The sequence below is a fragment of the Hibiscus syriacus genome, unplaced genomic scaffold, assembly GCF_006381635.1.
Source record: "Hibiscus syriacus cultivar Baekdansim isolate YM2019G1 unplaced genomic scaffold, ASM638163v2 tig00000764_pilon, whole genome shotgun sequence".
In the NCBI taxonomy this organism is placed as follows: Eukaryota; Viridiplantae; Streptophyta; class Magnoliopsida; order Malvales; family Malvaceae; genus Hibiscus; species Hibiscus syriacus.
In genome coordinates, this window is record NW_024061820.1 from 560,425 (window position 1) to 578,758 (window position 18,334).

At 33.5% G+C, this 18,334-nt stretch overlaps 2 protein-coding genes across 4 annotated transcripts; one reads left to right on the plus strand and one right to left on the minus strand.

The window, feature by feature from the left end:
* Window positions 1–2,335: 2,335 nt before the first annotated feature.
* Window positions 2,336–9,147, plus strand: LOC120215460 (kinesin-like protein KIN-UB). 3 transcript variants are annotated; one of them, XM_039213147.1, is made up of 19 exons: window positions 2,336–2,668; window positions 2,773–2,873; window positions 2,981–3,103; window positions 3,224–3,409; window positions 3,673–3,894; window positions 4,014–4,167; window positions 4,413–4,562; window positions 4,744–4,832; window positions 5,075–5,278; window positions 5,400–5,522; window positions 6,072–6,212; window positions 6,304–6,435; window positions 6,856–6,973; window positions 7,056–7,148; window positions 7,521–7,646; window positions 7,741–7,866; window positions 8,140–8,283; window positions 8,458–8,586; window positions 8,684–9,147. In XM_039213147.1, the coding sequence occupies exons 1-19, from the start codon at window positions 2,488–2,490 to the stop codon at window positions 8,842–8,844; spliced, it is 2,703 nt and encodes a 900-aa protein (XP_039069078.1). In that variant the 5' UTR covers window positions 2,336–2,487; the 3' UTR covers window positions 8,845–9,147. The 3 variants fall into 3 exon arrangements, with proteins under 3 accessions (XP_039069078.1, XP_039069083.1, XP_039069088.1); XM_039213152.1 differs by having other exon boundaries at window positions 6,078–6,212; window positions 7,053–7,148; XM_039213157.1 differs by having other exon boundaries at window positions 6,078–6,212.
* A 2,667-nt stretch (window positions 9,148–11,814) lies between these two features.
* LOC120214353 (AT-hook motif nuclear-localized protein 22-like) lies at window positions 11,815–13,332 on the minus strand. Its single transcript, XM_039212270.1, has one exon. It carries the CDS (start codon window positions 12,948–12,950, stop codon window positions 12,066–12,068), a length of 885 nt encoding a protein of 294 aa, XP_039068201.1. The 5' UTR covers window positions 12,951–13,332; the 3' UTR covers window positions 11,815–12,065.
* Window positions 13,333–18,334: the final 5,002 nt, after the last annotated feature.

The following is an 18,334-nucleotide window of genomic DNA, read 5'->3' on the forward strand; positions in this document are numbered from 1 at the left end:
TAGATCATTAACAGATGAATAATATAGAAACATGTCTGTAACAGAAACCGAAATAATTTGGTTGAAGGGGTTGTTAATAGAACTTGGAGTAAAGGGAGAAGAACATGTCAAGTTGAACTGTGACATCAAGGTTGCGTTAGAAATTACATCGAATCCTGTTTTCTATGAGCGAATGAAGCACATAGAAATCAATTACCACTTTGTGAGGGAAAAGATTCGTAAAGGTTTTGTACAAGCATAATATGTGAGATCAGAAGAACAACTTGCTGACATAATGACCAAGGCACTCGAGGTTCGACAACATGAGTATCTAATTGCTAAGTTGGGGTTCAAAGACATCTTTCAACCACCAACTTGAGGGGGAGTGTTAGTTGGGTTATTTTCATTTGTAATTATAAGTTTGGTCTTTCAACCACTAACTTGAGGGGATGTGTTAGCTGGATTATTTTCATTTGTAATTAGAAGTTTGTTAGAAGTAGTTAGGAAGCAATTAGTATGTTAGTTTAATAGTTAATAGAACATTTAGGTATTGTCGAGGTGTATAAATATTAGTGTTTTGTAAATGAATAATATGAAATTTGAGTGTATTTTTCCCAATAGATTCTCTCGTTTAACAACATATAACTGAATAGAATCATTTTTATGTATAGAATTGTACCAAAACGAAATTTATATGTTATATTACTCCTTCTGTCCCATTAATTATGTTATTATCGACGTTTAAAAGTTAAAGTTTTTAAACTTTAATCATGATTATTTTATAAATAATTAAATTTTATAAAATATATATTTAAAAATTATTTGATTTAATTTTTTTAAAATATATATTTTTTATATTTTTATCAATAATAAATTTTAAATAATGACGACTCATAGTTAAAAAATTTGACCCCAAAAATATTAATGATAAACAAATTTAATGGGGTAAAGGAAGTATATATTAAATTAAAATTTATATAAATTTTATATTTGTCCCTAAACTAAATCTATATTCATATATACCTTGGGATAAATATTATTTTTTAATATATCAACAGTCAGTCGTTCACATTGTTTTTGTCTGTTAAGTAAATTAATCTTATTATAAAATTCATTTTTCATGAACATTAAAATATATATTTTTTGAATTATGGCGAGTGAATGAGAAAATATTTTGCAATAATAAATATTATTGTCTATAGACTGATGATAAAATATTTTGCAATATAAAGTGACAAGAAGTGGAAAATATCCTGTGAATTTTCAATTAATTTAATTGAAGCTTGTAGGAGAAATTAAGTTATAGATGTAAAATAAAAAAAGTAATTTTTTTAGATAAAATTATACATAATAATATGGATGCATGAATTCAAGATAATTAGTTTGTGTGATCAAATTTCTAAAAATTAAAACGTTAAAAATTATTAAATTAATGTATAATATCAATATTTGACAAATTAATATGTATGTTGTATTATTAAAAAATTATTAAAATAATAAATAAAAGAGATTTTTTTAATGAATCCAATATACATTTGGTAATTTTTTTAATAAAAAATATGTTTTAACTGTTTTTGTGTGTGTAAATTTTATAATATTTTGGTGCCATAAGAATGTACTATATATAAAAAAATCAATAATCACAATAATTACACAAGTAAAACCAAATTTTAAACAAAAATATTATTTTCCTATCTAATGTTAAATAAATTTCTTTAACAATTTCAAAACAAAGAAAAATTAGTTATTTTTTGACAAATCAAACATAATTTAGGTACTTCTTTTTATTTAAGTTTTATTTTAAATATGATGTTAAAAAATAAAAATAATTTTATATTTGAAAATTAAAACTTATTCTTCTAATTAAAAAAAAACTAATTCATTTTAAAAAATATTTTAAACTTTATTATTTTTAATAACAACAATTCTTGTGAGTCTAAAAAATAACTAAAAACAATGAAAAATTGGTCTTAAAAGAATTTCTGTCCACACTAGTCCTCTCGACCCTTGGGGTGAGGATAGCCTTCTACGTATCAACAAGAATCAAAGTTCAAACACAGCCAAACTCGGTGCACTGTAACACAGATCCACTGCAGGAATATAACAAAAGAGTATTTAAGGCTTCCATATTACTATAACTTTCCAGATTTGTCCGAGTAACGATAGTGGTCGTACGAGACAAAACGAAGGACAATCATGTCATTTGAATAAACGGCCGCGCTGTCCAGTGCAGGATCAATGGATGGAATTTAAGTGCACCGCAAACAAAAAATTGAAAAAAGTAGGAATAAAAACACAGTTTTTTTTGGTAATTTCGAAAATTTAAACTTTGGAGACGGGTCCACGAAGGTAAGACTCAGACCGTCTCTGTCTCGTTTCAAAGCAGTGGGTCTCTCGATCCCACCATCATCGCTTTGTTTTTGAACTTCGAATTCACCGAATCCAAATCCTCGCCGAATCTTGGTCACTGTAACCATTGAACTTCACATTTCAAAGCCGGGGATTGTGATGGCTTCCAATGGTTATAGAAATGGTACGAACAAGGGAGCTATTAAGCCTCTATCTTTATCTAATGCCAGATCATCTTCCTTCAAATCAAGACTTCCTCATTCGTCCAATCACTCTTCCGGATCTGCTCTTCGTCGGACTAGCTCTGCCTCTTTCTCCGCCGGCGCTGGAGGTGACGGCGGTTAGTGTTTCAATTGTTTACTTTAATTACTTCCATACCGCAATACGAAGGAAATGATTTAATGTTGATGATCGTGTTTTATTGTGCTCGATTATTTTCTACAGTGCCGGGAAGAGTTCGTGTAGCGGTTAGATTAAGGCCACGGAATGCGGAAGAGTCGATCGCCGATGCAGATTTTGCCGATTGTGTTGAACTACAGCCCGAGGTACAAGATAAAAGCTTCACATCTCATTTTGCTGTTGTGTCACTCGGGGTGGTAATTATTAGTTTTTACATTTAATCGTTTACTTTATGAATCTTGTTTTACTGTAGCTTAAGAGGCTTAAACTTAGGAAGAACAATTGGGAATCAGAAACATACGAGTTTGATGAAGTGCTTACGGAATTTGCCTCTCAAAAACGTGTCTACGAAGTTGTTGCTAAGCCTGTTGTGGAGGTCTGTTTTATTTCAAATGTTTTCCCTAAATCATTTTTGTCATTAGCCTGAACGAGCAAGAAGTGCTTATAGGGATTAATCTTACAAGACATTGTATCGATGTTGCTTGGGTTTCTGCAGAGTGTTCTGGATGGTTATAATGGTACAGTTATGGCATATGGTCAGACTGGAACTGGCAAAACTTTTACTCTTGGACAATTGGGTGAGGAAGATACCTCTGCTCGTGGAATAATGGTCCGCTCAATGGAGGAGATTTTAGCTAATGTTTCTCCAGAAACAGATTCTGTCTCTGTTTCTTATCTGCAGGTTGTTAGACTTACAAATTTTATTCTATAAATGCTCGATGCCTCAATTCTACCAATTGATTGAGTGTAATTTCTTTGATGGCATCATGTATGTTTAATTGTGCTATTTTGTAGAAAATGCTTCTTGGATATTAAAATTTTCTCTTGTTCCCTTAAGTTTATGTGCTGTCTGACATTTTTATTAAACTTTAAGTTGCTATTCCTGTTGAGCTTCTGCGTTCTTGGTAAGAACTTTTACCGGTTTATTTTAATTTTTCCTTGTAGCTTTACATGGAGACCATCCAGGATCTCCTAGATCCATCAAATGATAATATTTCCATTGTGGAAGATCCCAGAACTGGAGATGTTTCATTGCCGGGGGCAACTCATATAGAAATCAGGGATGAGCAGAGTGTTTTGGAGCTATTGAAGTTAGGGGAGGCTCATCGAATTGCTGCAAATACGAAGTTGAATACTGAATCTTCTCGCAGTCATGCTATTTTGATGGTGAGTAAATTTTCACTTCTGTTTCCTATTTTATGCACTAAATTTTTGTTAGCTTCCTGTAGTCATTTATGCTGTTGTCCTTTTTGTGAAATAATATATATTCAATTATGTTAGTGCAGGTACATATTAAGAGGTCAGTCTTAGGGGAAGAAGCTTCCATCCCAAGTGAAACAGACAAGTCTTCTCACTTTGCCAAACCCCCAAAGCCTCTTGTCCGGAAAAGCAAACTGGTTTTGGTAGATTTGGCAGGCTCAGAGCGCGTCCAAAAGTCAGGTGCATACGGTAGCTTTTTTTGCCCTCCAGTGTCAAGTAAATTCCACGCTGCATATCAGGGATCATTTTCTTTTTTCACCACCTAAAATTTGTTAGCATTGCATCTTATGTCTTGGGCAACTACATTTGTATTTCCCATACTACCTATATAAAGCTGTATACTTTCTCAAGTGCTGGTGCTGGGTTTACTTATGAGTTCAATCCCGATGGTTGATGATGAGTTCCATTCATTTCGTCTTTGGCAGGAAGTGAGGGTCACATGTTGGAGGAAGCTAAGTCTATTAACTTGTCACTGAGTGCTTTGGGAAAGTGTATTAATGCTTTAGCTGAGAATAGTTCTCATGTGCCCATTCGTGATTCAAAACTTACAAGGCTGCTCAGAGATTCATTTGGAGGTAAGTTATCTTTTATGTCATTTAAGTGAGCACGTGCTTAATTTTAACCTAAATAAAAGCTTTTATAGGGAAGATGTTTATGATCTGTTCTTTTATTTTGAATGCATTTCTTATGGATTTTTATATCTAGCAAGTTGTATGTTTCTCAGAGTTATTATGGGGTAGATTCTTTGTATTGCAGGCACTGCCCGAACCTCATTAATTGTGACCATCGGCCCCTCCTCACGACATCGAGGAGAGACTGCAAGTACAATATTGTTTGGCCAGAGGGTGAGTTCTTATATCAAAAAGCTCTCAAACTAAAATATACCTGTAGTATATGCAATATCTGCTATTAAACATCACACCAATTATAAAGTGAAGGCACTTGGCTTTCGTTCTTGTTCAACTATCCCAATTTCATTTCATAGAATTTTATCTTTTCATTTCTTCATGTCTCGTGTAACAGTGTTTCCGATATATCTAGAAGGAAGATGATTTTACTGGCATTTTGCTAACTCCTTGTTATACAGGCAATGAAGGTGGAAAATATGTTGAAAATAAAGGAAGAGTTTGATTATAAAAGTTTGGCTAGAAAGCTTGAAATACAGATGGACAAGCTAATTGCAGAAAATGAAAGGCAACAGAAAGCTTTTGATGAAGAAGTTGAAAGGATAAACTTAGAAGCCGAAACCCGTGTCTCTGAGGCTGAGAGAAATTTCACAGATGCCTTAGAGGTTCGTTATCCTCTCAGATAGGAGATTCGTCAACCTCATGGTTTTTTGTTTTCAGTTATTCCTGAACACATTACTTGCCTGAGAGTATTGATGTTGAACGTCTGGCGTGCTCTGTTTACAGAAGGAACGACTAAAGTGCCAGATGGAATATATGGAATCAGTTAAAATGCTGGGGGAAAAGATGATAGAAAATCAACAGAAGCGTGGGTGTGATGGCTTAACGAAGGATAAATGTAATGGAGAGGTATTACGCGTTGAGAACCATTTATGTTTCAATGCATTATGACATTATGCAGTGTCTTGTCAATAACATCATCAAGGAATTGTGCACATTTTCGTAACTTGACCATTACATTTTTACTTGTGTTTAAGTTTCACTTTAGATATTAGTAGCGTGCCCAATGTTGAGCCATGTCTTTTATAATTTTATGGGGTATGTAGCTTAAAGTTTCATCCACCGGTCAGATTTTTGTCTCATATTGTATCTGATTATCTCTAAAAGAAATTGTCACACAACTTTGAAGTTTTTTCTTTTAGATGAGTTTATTGGAAAAGTGATTAATTGAATTTACCTTATTATGTCCTGTAAATTTCTGAAATACATATTTATCTCTTGTTGTTGACTCATTTGGCTGGCATTCAGTGTAGTGGTAAAAGAGTGTTTTTGATATTGGTGTACAAATATTAGTGGCATGATGATGAAAGTACAATGGTCTTTGTATGAATTGGGTACATCTGATTTTGGGTCATTTAGTGTTTGCCTTTAATTAACATATTTTCTCTTCATCATAAGTTTCAGGGGCCCGGTTCCTCAATTGGTGAGGATATTGCTGAGGTGAAAAAAAGGCTAGAGAAAGAAACTTTCATGCGAAAGGAAGCTGAAAAGGAGGCTGTCAAACTTAGGAGTCAATTAGGGCAGTGCACAGATGCGGGGGTATACTTGTTATGTGAATAACAAATAAATTTATATGAAGTTATGAACTTCTATTAATACTGGCTATATGAGGATTAATTTCGTGTTTCAGGCAGGTGCAGATGCTGAAATCTTAAAGCTCCAGATAGCTCTGGAGGATGAGGTTCTTCAAAAAAGGAAGCTTGAAGAAGAAATTGTAGTGCTACGAAGTCAGATGTTACAACTTAATTTTGAAGCTGACCAGGTATTTGATTCATAACCGTTAAGCATTCAAACTTAATTTCGTGTTTTCTTGCATTGTTGAATTCTCTTTCTTAATACAAGTGACACCCCAATATTTGTAATTCATACTTGTAGTGTAGAGTATTTGAGCTTTCTATGGTTGACATCTCTCATCAACATTATGATCCAGTATCTGATCACAATGTCAAAAACTTGGATCTTATTAAAAAGAGCTCCCTATACTTATACAAATTTGCCGCTTATATTGAACTTAGCTTATAAAGACTGAAGCATGCATCTGTTTGATGGTTTTTTCCCTTCATGTGCTATAGTGAACTTTCTGCTGTATTTACTATTATCTGTGAGACTTATCATTCTTGTCCATCCTTAGTATTAAAACTCAGGCATACATATATGCTTATCTCCTTTTTTTATTATGTAGATGAGAAGGTGTCTTTCAAGAGGTGGACCTGGAAATGCTTATACTGGTTTAGACTCTCCAATGTCTCAAGTTAGTGATGATGGACATAAGACACCAGTTTCTGCATTGTTCGATCAAGGTGATAAAATATGTCCCCCCAAAATATCACATAAAGGGTTTTTTGTCCATGAATTTCTTATTGCTTTTTATCAATTTACCAGTTGGAGTGCAAAAGGTCTTGGATTTGCTCGAGTCGGAAGATGCAAATGTACGCATTCATGCTGTAAAGGTAGTGGCCAACCTAGCAGCTGAAGGTGAGAAAAAGATTTGGCTTCTCATTTCATTTCTTAAGTTGTCTTGTCTTTTGGGAAAATTGCTTGTCGACCTTGCGTGTTATTTGCTTATACATTTATTAAGGGGTGCTTTTGGGTAAAATAATTAAATGTGAGCAATAAAATGAGTATTGGACCATTTTATGTGCGTTGTTTGTTGCTTTAGCAACTTAAGTATTCTGCTTATGTTGGTTGGCCAAGCTAAGCTCCCACCCCTTTTGGTATGAAGAGGCTGCTTCTTTACCCCCTGTTATAAAAAGATAAATCTTTCAAAGAAATCCAATTATTGTGATGATGATACCGTCTATTACTGGTGTTGTGAGTAATGAGGGGCACTTTCCATTTACTGTTCAGAAGCAAACCAGGAAAGGATTGTTGAAGCTGGTGGTCTTACTTCCTTGCTAACACTTCTAAGAAGCTACGAGGATGAAACTGTTCGCAGAGTAGCAGCTGGTGCAATTGCCAATCTCGCAATGAATGGTAAAATATTTCTATAAATATCCTTATCATTTTGAGTACATACGTCTTATCATTCTGATTACATTGGTTTATTGTTTCCTTTTACGCAAAGCAGAAGCCAATCAAGAACTGATAATGGTTCAAGGGGGAATCAGTTTATTGTCTATTACAGCATCTGATGCTGAGGATCCCCAGACTCTACGCATGGTTGCTGGAGCTATAGCTAACTTGTGTGGGAACGGTATCTCACTTTATCTTTTTACCACCTCTTTTACTTATAAGTTTTTGGTTCTTTCGTTGTATGGTTTTATTATCCAATCTTCAGTATAATTTGAATTACTGTTTTTTATATAATTCATCTCCCGGGATCTGTTGCACCTGTGGCTTTTCCATTTAGGCTTCCGGGATAACTTCTAGTAATGCTCATGGTTGCTGTTGAACTTAAATCTGGCTTTGGTTATGTCTGAATTATGCTGTTCTTTCTGCTTTTCACACGTGCTCATGCTTCTTCCAGATAAACTGCAAGCAATGCTGAGGTCTGAAGGTGGAATTAAGGCATTGCTGGGAATGGTGAGATGCGGACATCCAGATGTTCTTTCCCAAGTTGCACGTGGTATTGCCAACTTCGCAAAATGTGAATCCCGTGCATCTAGTAATGGTAAGTCTTCGATCTGTTGCATGCCATAGTTGCTTGTTGACTGCTGTGAATTTTTAGCTATCTTTCTCTACAGCTCTCTTTATTCTGAAGTTTGAACGCGGTTTAAGACGTGTTATTTTGAAGTTTTAGCGTCTGGCACGAAATGATCTCAACTTAGTTCTTGTGTTACTTTAGGTATAAGAAGTGGGAAATCACTTCTTATTGATGAAGGTGCACTTCCATGGATTGTGCAAAATGCTACCAACGTTGCTGCACCTATTAGGCGACACATTGAGCTCGCACTGTGTCATTTGGCACAGCATGGTAAGTTGAATTCTCCATCAACAAAAATCAGTGAAGCATCGAACACATCACAGGTTCCATCAAGGATCTTTATTTTTCAACTTTTTTGAAATTTCAGAAGTAAATGCAAAGGACATGATAAATGGAGGTGCCCTCTGGGAGCTGGTTCGCATAACAAGGGACTGTTCTCGAGAGGACATCAGAAGTCTTGCTCGCCGAACACTGATTTCAAGCCCCGTATTTCGAGCTGAAATGAGGCGGCTAAGGATAGAGTTGTGAATTGTGATCGAGGTAAAGTTTTGGGCATTTTGTGACATGTTCTAAAAGTGATGCTAGGAAAGCAAACATGTCTCGCCACTGTATAGTCTTCGAGGTTGAGAGATTAATGTAATATTCTCAGCTCTGAAAGAGCATCCACAGCAAAAATCTACGGTGGTTTGTAATGTTATTTATTTATTTCTAGGCTATTCATTGAAGTTCCTGCAGGTGAAAAGGTTGGGGTGACGAAAAATTTTGCTGGCTGTTAAGTCAAAATTTCGTTTTGTTGAAAGGGGAACTCATTGATTATGTGTTAGAATTAAACTAGTCGTTCATTCTTTATTATGCCTCTCTATTTTGCCTCTCTAGTTTCTTCAAATCCAATGAACTAGTAGATTATCCGGCCACTGACCACGTAATTTGATGGGGTGAAGATGACACTAGTTGATTTTGTATTAGTGAGAGTCCAGTGATGGGAAGACCCCTTCACAATTGAGGGCTAATGAAAGATCAAAGCAAGAACCATTGGTGGGTTAAGTTTACGGAAGCAAGAGAGGAAAATCTGCAGGACAATCGGATGGGTTTAGAGGAAAGATTGCGGACCTTTTAGTCTTTCAATTTCATAATTGGGTAAATTGGTTAATCAGCAATTAAGGATGACTGATTAATATTAATATTTTTCATTGATTATATTTAACCTTAATTGTTGTGACAATAAATTTAATATTTGTATAATATATTAATTTAATTTTAGTCTTAGCATCTTTAATAAATAATATATATATATTATAAATATTGAGAATTAAATTTATACATTATGAGATAAATTTAAAATTTCAATTTAATTTGATTTAATAATTAAAAATAACAATTCCGATGGTGGAGAGACTCCTAGTGAGGTGGGGAGCAACATATACCTCTATCCAAAAACTTCATCTAACAATAGACAACAAAGATCAAAGAATAAAAAAATTAAAGTGTTCAATGGATTCGTGAAATTTGAGATATTTTACAATGAAATGACATTTAGTTTGTGTTTAGGAGGACGAGTAGAGTTTGATGGAACTTTTTTAAATTCATTGATTATCATCGATGATGGTCAAAATGAATGATCGGTGCAATGGTTGAATGCGACGAAAGTGACTTGAATCTAAGTTGGTTCTAGTAGAGGCAGAAAATGAGAGATAGAAAAATAAAAAAAAATATAAAAAAGACATATTTTTATATATAAAACGGTGTCATATTTTTTTTAATAATTTAAAATAATATCATTTTAACATAAATTGTACATCATCACATTATTTTAAAAGTTTGGTGACTAAGAGAGAAATGAAAATTAGTGACAAAATTTGTAATTTACCTTGTTTTTTAATCCATGTCATATTATACTTTTTTTTATCGAAAATATCTCATAATTGAGAAGTTTAAAAAGATAATCCAACTCTGGAATATATTTATAGTTAAAAATTATGAACCCTAGAGCGGTGTTAGTAGTTAAAAAAAGTTGCTCTCTTTTAATGATCCGAATTTAAATAAGGTAGTTTTCATAAGTGTATAAGTTTAGTTTTAATTTTTTTCAAAAAAAAAAACAGATCATCCAAAAATTATGTAATAAATTTTATAAAAGAGCTTGCGGACAATGTTGGGACAAACTTTAATGTACTATGAGATTATAGGCATATATTATATAATATAGTATTAAACCGGTAAGGGTGGAGGCCGTTAATTAATTGATAGTCTAAAATGTGGCAATTATATATGCTTTGCTCTTTCAGTTTCACTTCATGAGATAGCTACCAGAAAATGAAATGGACAAAGGAATCTTAATATTTTACATTGTAATAATTCCTGAAGTGTGATGTACTTCGAGGAATCAAAGGATCCATGTTAATCATGAGGAACCTGACCTCTATTTTTCTCTGACCCCATTACCAATATATACACAAAATATACATGAATCCTGTAAACAGGTTAGAAGAAACAGCTTTTCCTTCACGTAATCAGAAATAAATTCCACGAGGTTAGATTTTCAAAAGGGGAAAAAATGAAAGAAATAAATTTAGGGTTTGTTTTCACTGTGAGAACCACCTAAAAGAGGGTCTGCATGCTATGCATGTACTGCCAAGGAGGATCAATGAAAATTAAGAGCAAGTAATTATAAAGGAAATTCTTTTGATGCATTTACCATCTAAAATTTGTACTTCATAATCTTAGTTGTTTTAATCTTTAACTATAAACTTTAAACAACCTAAAACTCTAAAACCTAAACCCTAAAGTCTACATGCAACTAATTTTGATGAACTGTGGGAAAAAATCTGATAATTCAATGAGAATAAAAGCAATATCTTTATCAATTATTCTATTATAAGAAGTAAAAATCGAACATGTACTTACCTTGTCTAATTGATTCAGTCCATGCCATTTTACACGAATAATGGCAGGGACAGTTTTTATTTTCTCGAGAAAGATGAAACTTTAATTCTTGAGGATCAGATTCAGACCCAGTTTGTCGTGCTTGTTACTGGTGTTGCTTTGCTTGGCATTTTTACATGGGAATTATACAAGGAAATGGAAATGGTTTCCTCGGAAAGGAGCTTTCTTCTTTATCTTGCAGAGCAGCGCACGTGTAACCGAACAGGCTGATTCCATAATGAAACCTATAGCATTATCAAAGCAAGGAAAAGACAGCAAAACCCTAAGCCCATAACCTCCCATCTCCTTTGCCTTTCTTCCAGCAAAGAGAAATGACTTGCATGCTTTGGATCCAAAAATATTTTTCAACATAGATACATATATTAATAACGATTTTTTTTATATGAAATGAACAAAAAAACATCTTTAATAAAATAAACTATTAACATAAAAAAAATTAAATTTCAGAATAAATACAAATAAAATTTTAAAATGCTCACTTCTAATAAAATAAACAACTATCATAAAAAAAAATTGGGATTTAGGGTAGTCACTTCTGGTGCTTCTCAATCGTTAAGCTACTATGATGAGCAAAACTGAGAAAAAGGCTACCTTTTTATAGAAATACAACTGGAAAAAAAAACCCACAGCAGGGAGAAATGTTCCAGGAAATTTGCACATATCCTTCTACAAATCAAAGCCATGATGATCAAACTTAAAACATCAACTATTTAATAAAAGAAAGAAGAATAAACTAACAAGGAGTGAAAAAAGATAATTAAAGAGGAAAAGAAGGAGAAGGAAAACACGAAATTTTCTGTGTTTTTTTGTTAATAAGGGGGATGGCCTGTGCCCCAATAGGCTTCGGCTGGCATTTGGACTGAATTTAGAAGATTTGGTAGCAATCCTTGAGCAAAAGATCCATTGGGATCTTGCAATAGTTGCTGTTGTTGTTGTTGTTGAGTGGTCATGCTTCCCGGTGAACCTAAGGTTCCGCTTCCAGGAATAGGCGGCTCCACTGGTTGTTGTTCTTCTTCTTCTTCTCCTTCTTCCAATGGAAGCCTTTCATACGCCGCATTACCAAAAGAAGCTGCCATAACCACAACCGGACCCGAAGCAACAAGTGGACCCACCGCGGTTCCTCCTACTACTTGACCTTGACCACCTGCTAAATATATGGCCAATCCAGATGCAGCCGCTGGAGCCGGGGGAGGCAAAAACGACCCAGAAAGCGATAAAATTTCGAACCTTCCTTGTAAATTCACGACTGCACCAGGAGCTCCAGGTTGCTTCAAGGTTACATTCATTACGGTTCCGCTCCCGCTGAGAATGCAAACCCCTCTTTGTTTTCGCCTGGCGAAAGTGGAAACACTTTCCATGATGTCACAGCCGGTGGAGATTTCCATAACGTGGGACCGGAGAGCATTGACGCTATCTCGGGTTATGATGATCGGTGGCTTAGGCTTGTTCTTGGAACCGGTAGGCCTGCCGCGCGGTCTTCTAGTGTTTTCGCCTTCGGATAAGGCTAACTCTTTCCCTCCTCCCGTGTCGGTCTCGGTGGTGGCGGCTGTTTCTTCTCGATCTCGTTTCTGACCATGGTTTTGCTCGTCTTCGGAACTTTGCTGCTGCTGCTGGTGTTGTTGGAATTGATGCAGATGAAGATCTCTAGCGAGGAAAGGAGGGAGGTGTCGTCCATGAGTTGTTATTGGATCCATTTTTGTTCTTGCCCTTCAAATTTCAAACCTTAAGTACAAGAATCAACTGAATTCCGATAGATCAGAAGAGTTTGAATAGTTGCAGGTTACTTTGAATAGTTGAATATCTACAGGTTTCACCAAAAAAGGGAAATAGAAGTGATTTGAAGAATCTGCCACCAAATTTGAAGCTGAATCAAGCCTATCTATCTTATCCACTCTTCCATGTGAGTTGAGATGACATGTTATTCATTGGTAGTTCATGGAAGTGATCTGCTTCCCTTGTAAGAAGATAAGTTTTGGTTTGGAAGGAAGAGAAAAGGGTAGAGTTAGAGGTAGAGGTGGCTTATGGGTTTAGATCTGAGGGAGTACTTGGATTGTTTTTGGGGTGTAGTCAAATGTGTTGTTGGGTTCGGGTTAGATGATCAAAGGCATGGACGGTGTTGCATAGAGTATTTGATTGAATTGTGTTGAGTTGAGTAAATTTATAATATTTGAATGAATCGAGAAGATTTTTATTTTATAATTTATTTTTTTTTAATTTTTTTTAAGTTAAGTTGAGTTGTTTGACTTTTTATTTAAATTTAATTATAAATATTTATAATATTATAAAACTAATTAATTTTAATTTAAATAGATTTTTATAATCATATATATATATATATATTATTTTATGGGTAATATACATATATTATATAGAATGAATCTAGTTATAATTTTAAAATCAACCTATTTAAATTTTTTGAATTATTCGACTTCTATTTATAACACGAATTTTACCTAAAATATTTTTAGTTCAACTTAAGTTTATGAAATCATGAATCAAGACTTTTAATATTGAATTATTTTTTTTTGAGTTATCAAATTTTGATGTGTTCCCCTCCATCATGGGTTCCAACAGCCCACGATCTCTCTCTCTCTCTTAAATGTATATTGAGAATTCAAAGCCTGCATTATAAAGATTACAGTGTCCTCCATTTAGTAGTTGGTGCCTCTTCTCGATCTCTTCTTTCAGTCCCTAAAAATCCCTTGTCTCCATCTCTCCCCATTCCATTAAAAAAAGTGTACTTTCTAACGTACTTGAGACGATGACAAGACACGTAGGAAACGGAAAGAAGAAGAGAAAGTAGAGAGAATGTTCACTTTGTGAATCCTAAGGTCTCTTTCATGGGATCTGATTTGTTAGTTTCACCTTGTAAAGTCTTAAAATGGCATTTGTACTACCATCTAACGTACATTTTATTCATTTTATAAAACTACGAGAAAGTGTGTATGTACATAAAAACAAGCGTTCAAACAGAAAGCAGGCGTTGTTTGTGGTTGGAACTGAAAGAAGGGGGAGCTGCCTACCGTTACTAATTTTGGTTCCATGCTTGCTCACCGTTGGCTCTTGAGAGAATGAGTGAAAGAAGGGTCAAACCATCTATTTGACTGATATGGTGAGCTGTTGTAACCTTCAATCTCGTGACGTTTTTCGTCACGAAATATTATTATAATTGTTTATCTTACTTTATTTCATTTGTTAAAACATTTAATATAAAATTAAATAACTATGATATCACTCGTTACATAATCATTATCTTTCCATAAAATATATTTGATGGTATCTAAAACCCTCACTTTTAATCTTTTCATAAGGGATAGTTGATGGTATCTAACGTCCTCACTTTTAAATTTCAAAATTTTAAACTTTTTAACTGATATCGAATCAACGTCTCTAATTTTAAGCTTTTAAATTAATTTGTTTTAACGGGGAGAGAGTGAAAATGCACGGGGAATTGTAGGAGGGACCTACCCCAAAGAAATAGGGTCAGGGCGTGTCTTAACCGGGGGAGCTCTTGTTTATAGGGTTCCAAGTCAATGTACCAACGGATCAACCGTCTTCTACATCTTAATTTGCCTCGTCTTGAACTCCATGCTCATTTTCTCATGAAGCAGGCCCAGCAGTAATATTAATTGTTGAACTGCATAGTCACCATTTACAATTAAAGGCATTTGGATATACCACTCAAATCTAACCGGCTTAGATTCATTTTCTTATTCTCGTTTTATATTCATTTTATAATTTAAAAACGGTTAAATATACATTCGGTACTTAAATTAGACATCTTTTCTTAAATTGACACCTAATGATTTTTTATCTTTAAATTGATACTCAAACGAACAAACTTTTAAAGTGTTTTATACAATAAATGAGATTTTTTTATTTTCTTTTATAAAAAATATATTTAAAAATGAATATTCATAATATCTTTTATAATATACATATATTTTATATAAAAACACATGATGTATCATCATTGACACGCATTATAATTTCATGTTATTATATCATCAAAAGTTAACATCATTAATAAAAGACTTAAACTAATAAAATACTTGAACTATACCATTTTTTTTACTTTAAGTAACTAAAATATTTTTCGGTCAAAATAAGTCCTTAAACTATTATATATAATCACTTTAAGTATCTAAATTATTTTTTGGTCAAAATAAGTCCCTAAACTATACTCATTTTTTTCTTTAAGACCCTAAGATATTTTTTGGTAAAAATAATTTTCTAACGAAAAAAATGTTAAGACTTAAAACAATTAGATATAATAGTTTAAGTACTTAATGTGATAAAAAAATAATTTAGATACCTAAAACAAAAAAGAACATAATTTAAGTACTTATATTTACATTAAACCTTAATTAAAATACCAAAACCATGGATGGAATTAAAATTCGACTGTTCATTTAATAAAAGAATTCTTCAAATAGGAACATAAAAGAATATGTCTAATTTAAATACTAGATACATTTTTTCGATAAATTCTAAATTTAATCCTAATTTTACCTAGAGCGGAGAGGAGGAGGAAGGAAGAGTTATAGAAAAAGAAAAGAGAATGATCTTAATGAATCTAAAACTCATGACTTGAGAGAATACGAGATAATAAAGATCAACATCAGAATCACCCGCTTGCTCTACTTATACATATTTAAACCTTTAAAAACCTATACGAAATTTAAGGGGGGGAAAGAAAGTAGAAAAGTAGGCGCATGGCAGCGTTTGATGGGGTTCATTCATATTTATGGGTAGTGGGAAAAATAAGAGACCCTACTCTACCACTCCATAGCATCCACTAGCACACCTAAATCCCATGAATCCATTTGTTGCTTCACTTGTCTCCTCTGCAATGCTCCTCGTATAATACATTAGTTTACCGATAAAAGGTGGTTTCTTATTTAATATTAGCTTCATGTGTGTGTATATATAATCTTGAAAACACAAATCTTATCCAAGCCGTTCTTGGATATGGAAAATAAATTAATTAAACATACATTATAATTCTTAAAAAAAAAGTTCAAAATATAGATTTTGAAAATTATATATGTTTTATTTTTTAATGATTTTTTGCATTTAATAATTTTGAATATTCTAAGTTGTTTAAAGAACAAAATCTTTATCTCTCATCAAATCTTTTGCACTAGTCCAAAATTAGCTCGCATCCTCGTCTTCACGTTACTTTCATCTATCTCATCAAATTTAGCCAAACCTTCTCTTACTAAACAACTAAGCCCAATGAAAACAACCTTAACGTTAAAAAATACGTGACAAAAAATTTGGAATCTTTTCTTAAATATCGTTTTTTAATAGTTTGAAATTATTTTAAAGTCGTATTTATTTAGGATTTTTTAATCTATTGACAACATACATACCCTATATATAAAATTGTTCGAACTAAAAAGTCTAGAAAACAATAATTTTGTCTTTTACCGTTGAAACAATTTATCTCATTATATTATTAGACGGTTTTGGTTGATGCATTCACCATTGTGACTTATTGATTCATATTTTACCGAAATTAGTCTAACATGTTTCATTTTTTTACCACTACAATTATGGCTTTGTTAGATGACAACTGTAGTTTCGTGGCTAAGCTAAACTCTTTCATGTTCATAAGATCCAGTTTTTTACGTCGGAAACAACGTAAAGTTCACGAGGCTTAACGAAACATAATTAAGCAAAATCAGCCGAATCTTGTGAAGATGAGAATTTAAGTCTTCAAGAAATTTAAGGCACAGTCTTCACGTTGTTGGGGGGGGATTATTTTAATACAAACCCCTCCTTCCGATTCAACAAATCAGAATCCGTTGTGGTGTCCAAATTAACAAATATAAAGCTAACATGGAGGAAGAGATTGGACCACCTCAACGGGAATATGTGGGTTCTCCATGTGAGGGGCACCTGTTTGCTTCGAATCTGGCAATGTGTTTCCATGTTCTTGCTCTCTAAGAAGCCGCTTTTATAAGCCACGGTGGCTCCAGATTGTTGCACCCAATGGGAAGCCTTGGTTTCCCACATCGAGGAGTGGGAATTAGTTTTTAGAGATTAAAATAGCCGACCAACCAGGGGTTTCCATGTGATTGATAGCGATTTTGTTTTGTAATCAATGTTGTCATCTCTTCACCTGCTTCTATGACTTCATTCAACTCAATCACTAGTGATGATCCTTGCTCAATTGTCAACACTTTAGTTCCTTTGTCTTTAAATGAAGGTTAGCATCCATTGATATGTGATTCTCTGTTTCACACTAATAATTGTCTCCAAAGGACACTGTAATTATAACTTTGGAAAGTTATTTTTCTCCCGTCTTTAGCATTCGAAAAGATTTATAATTATCTTATTTTCATTGTATGAATGTTTGACCTGGATGATAAAACAACAAATGAATATTTTAACTAGACCAAACTGAGGAAACAGCATGATGATTGCGTTTTGACTTTAAGGGTACAAATATATTTTTGATACTGATTTAAGGTTTAGTTTGAAGCCTAATTTGTTTATCCAATTAGATATCCAAATTAAGTTTTTCTATTTAAATTGGAACATGAAATTGATTTTATTGTTCAAATTGATTCAAATAGGTCAATTATCCCGATTTAGATAAAAAAAAAGTCACAAGTATCAAGCCAAATTTATGTACTTAATGGGACCAAATTAAACCTGGGAAGCTAATTTTAGGTAGTTGAAGAAAATATAGGTACCAAATTGAACCTTTATGCAAGTTTAGGTACCAAAATATAAATTTACCCCAACATTGGCATGGCATTGCTAAAACACGGGTAAAAGTGCACGTCTTTCGACAATGCATTCAAATATAATTTGGAACAGCTTGGACACCCAAAAGAATGGGAAATAATGAGGCCCAACCTCATAATGAACGTCTATACACCATACGTGGTCTTCAATTATGGTACTTAGTAAATTTCTTACAGGAAAATTGATGATATGAAACTATGTTAAAAAGGAAAAGGTTAAAGAAAAAAAGGAAATATACCAGTGTTATATCTATATATTCTGAAGAAAATGGCTATCATCCCACATAAAACTACTCGCCAAGATGGGGGGAAGTACTAAT

Bases quoted from the DNA above. Each gene is read 5' to 3' on its own strand.
- LOC120215460 (XM_039213147.1), top strand. From the start codon at position 2,488: ATGGCTTCCAATGGTTATAGAAATGGTACGAACAAGGGAGCTATTAAG. The intron at 5,523-6,071 runs GTATTACGCGTT...CTTCATCATAAG, and splicing joins AGGATAAATGTAATGGAGAG to TTTCAGGGGCCCGGTTCCTC. The intron at 6,974-7,055 runs GTGATAAAATAT...TCAATTTACCAG, and splicing joins TTCTGCATTGTTCGATCAAG to TTGGAGTGCAAAAGGTCTTG.
- LOC120214353 (XM_039212270.1), bottom strand. From the start codon at position 12,950: ATGGATCCAATAACAACTCATGGACGACACCTCCCTCCTTTCCTCGCT.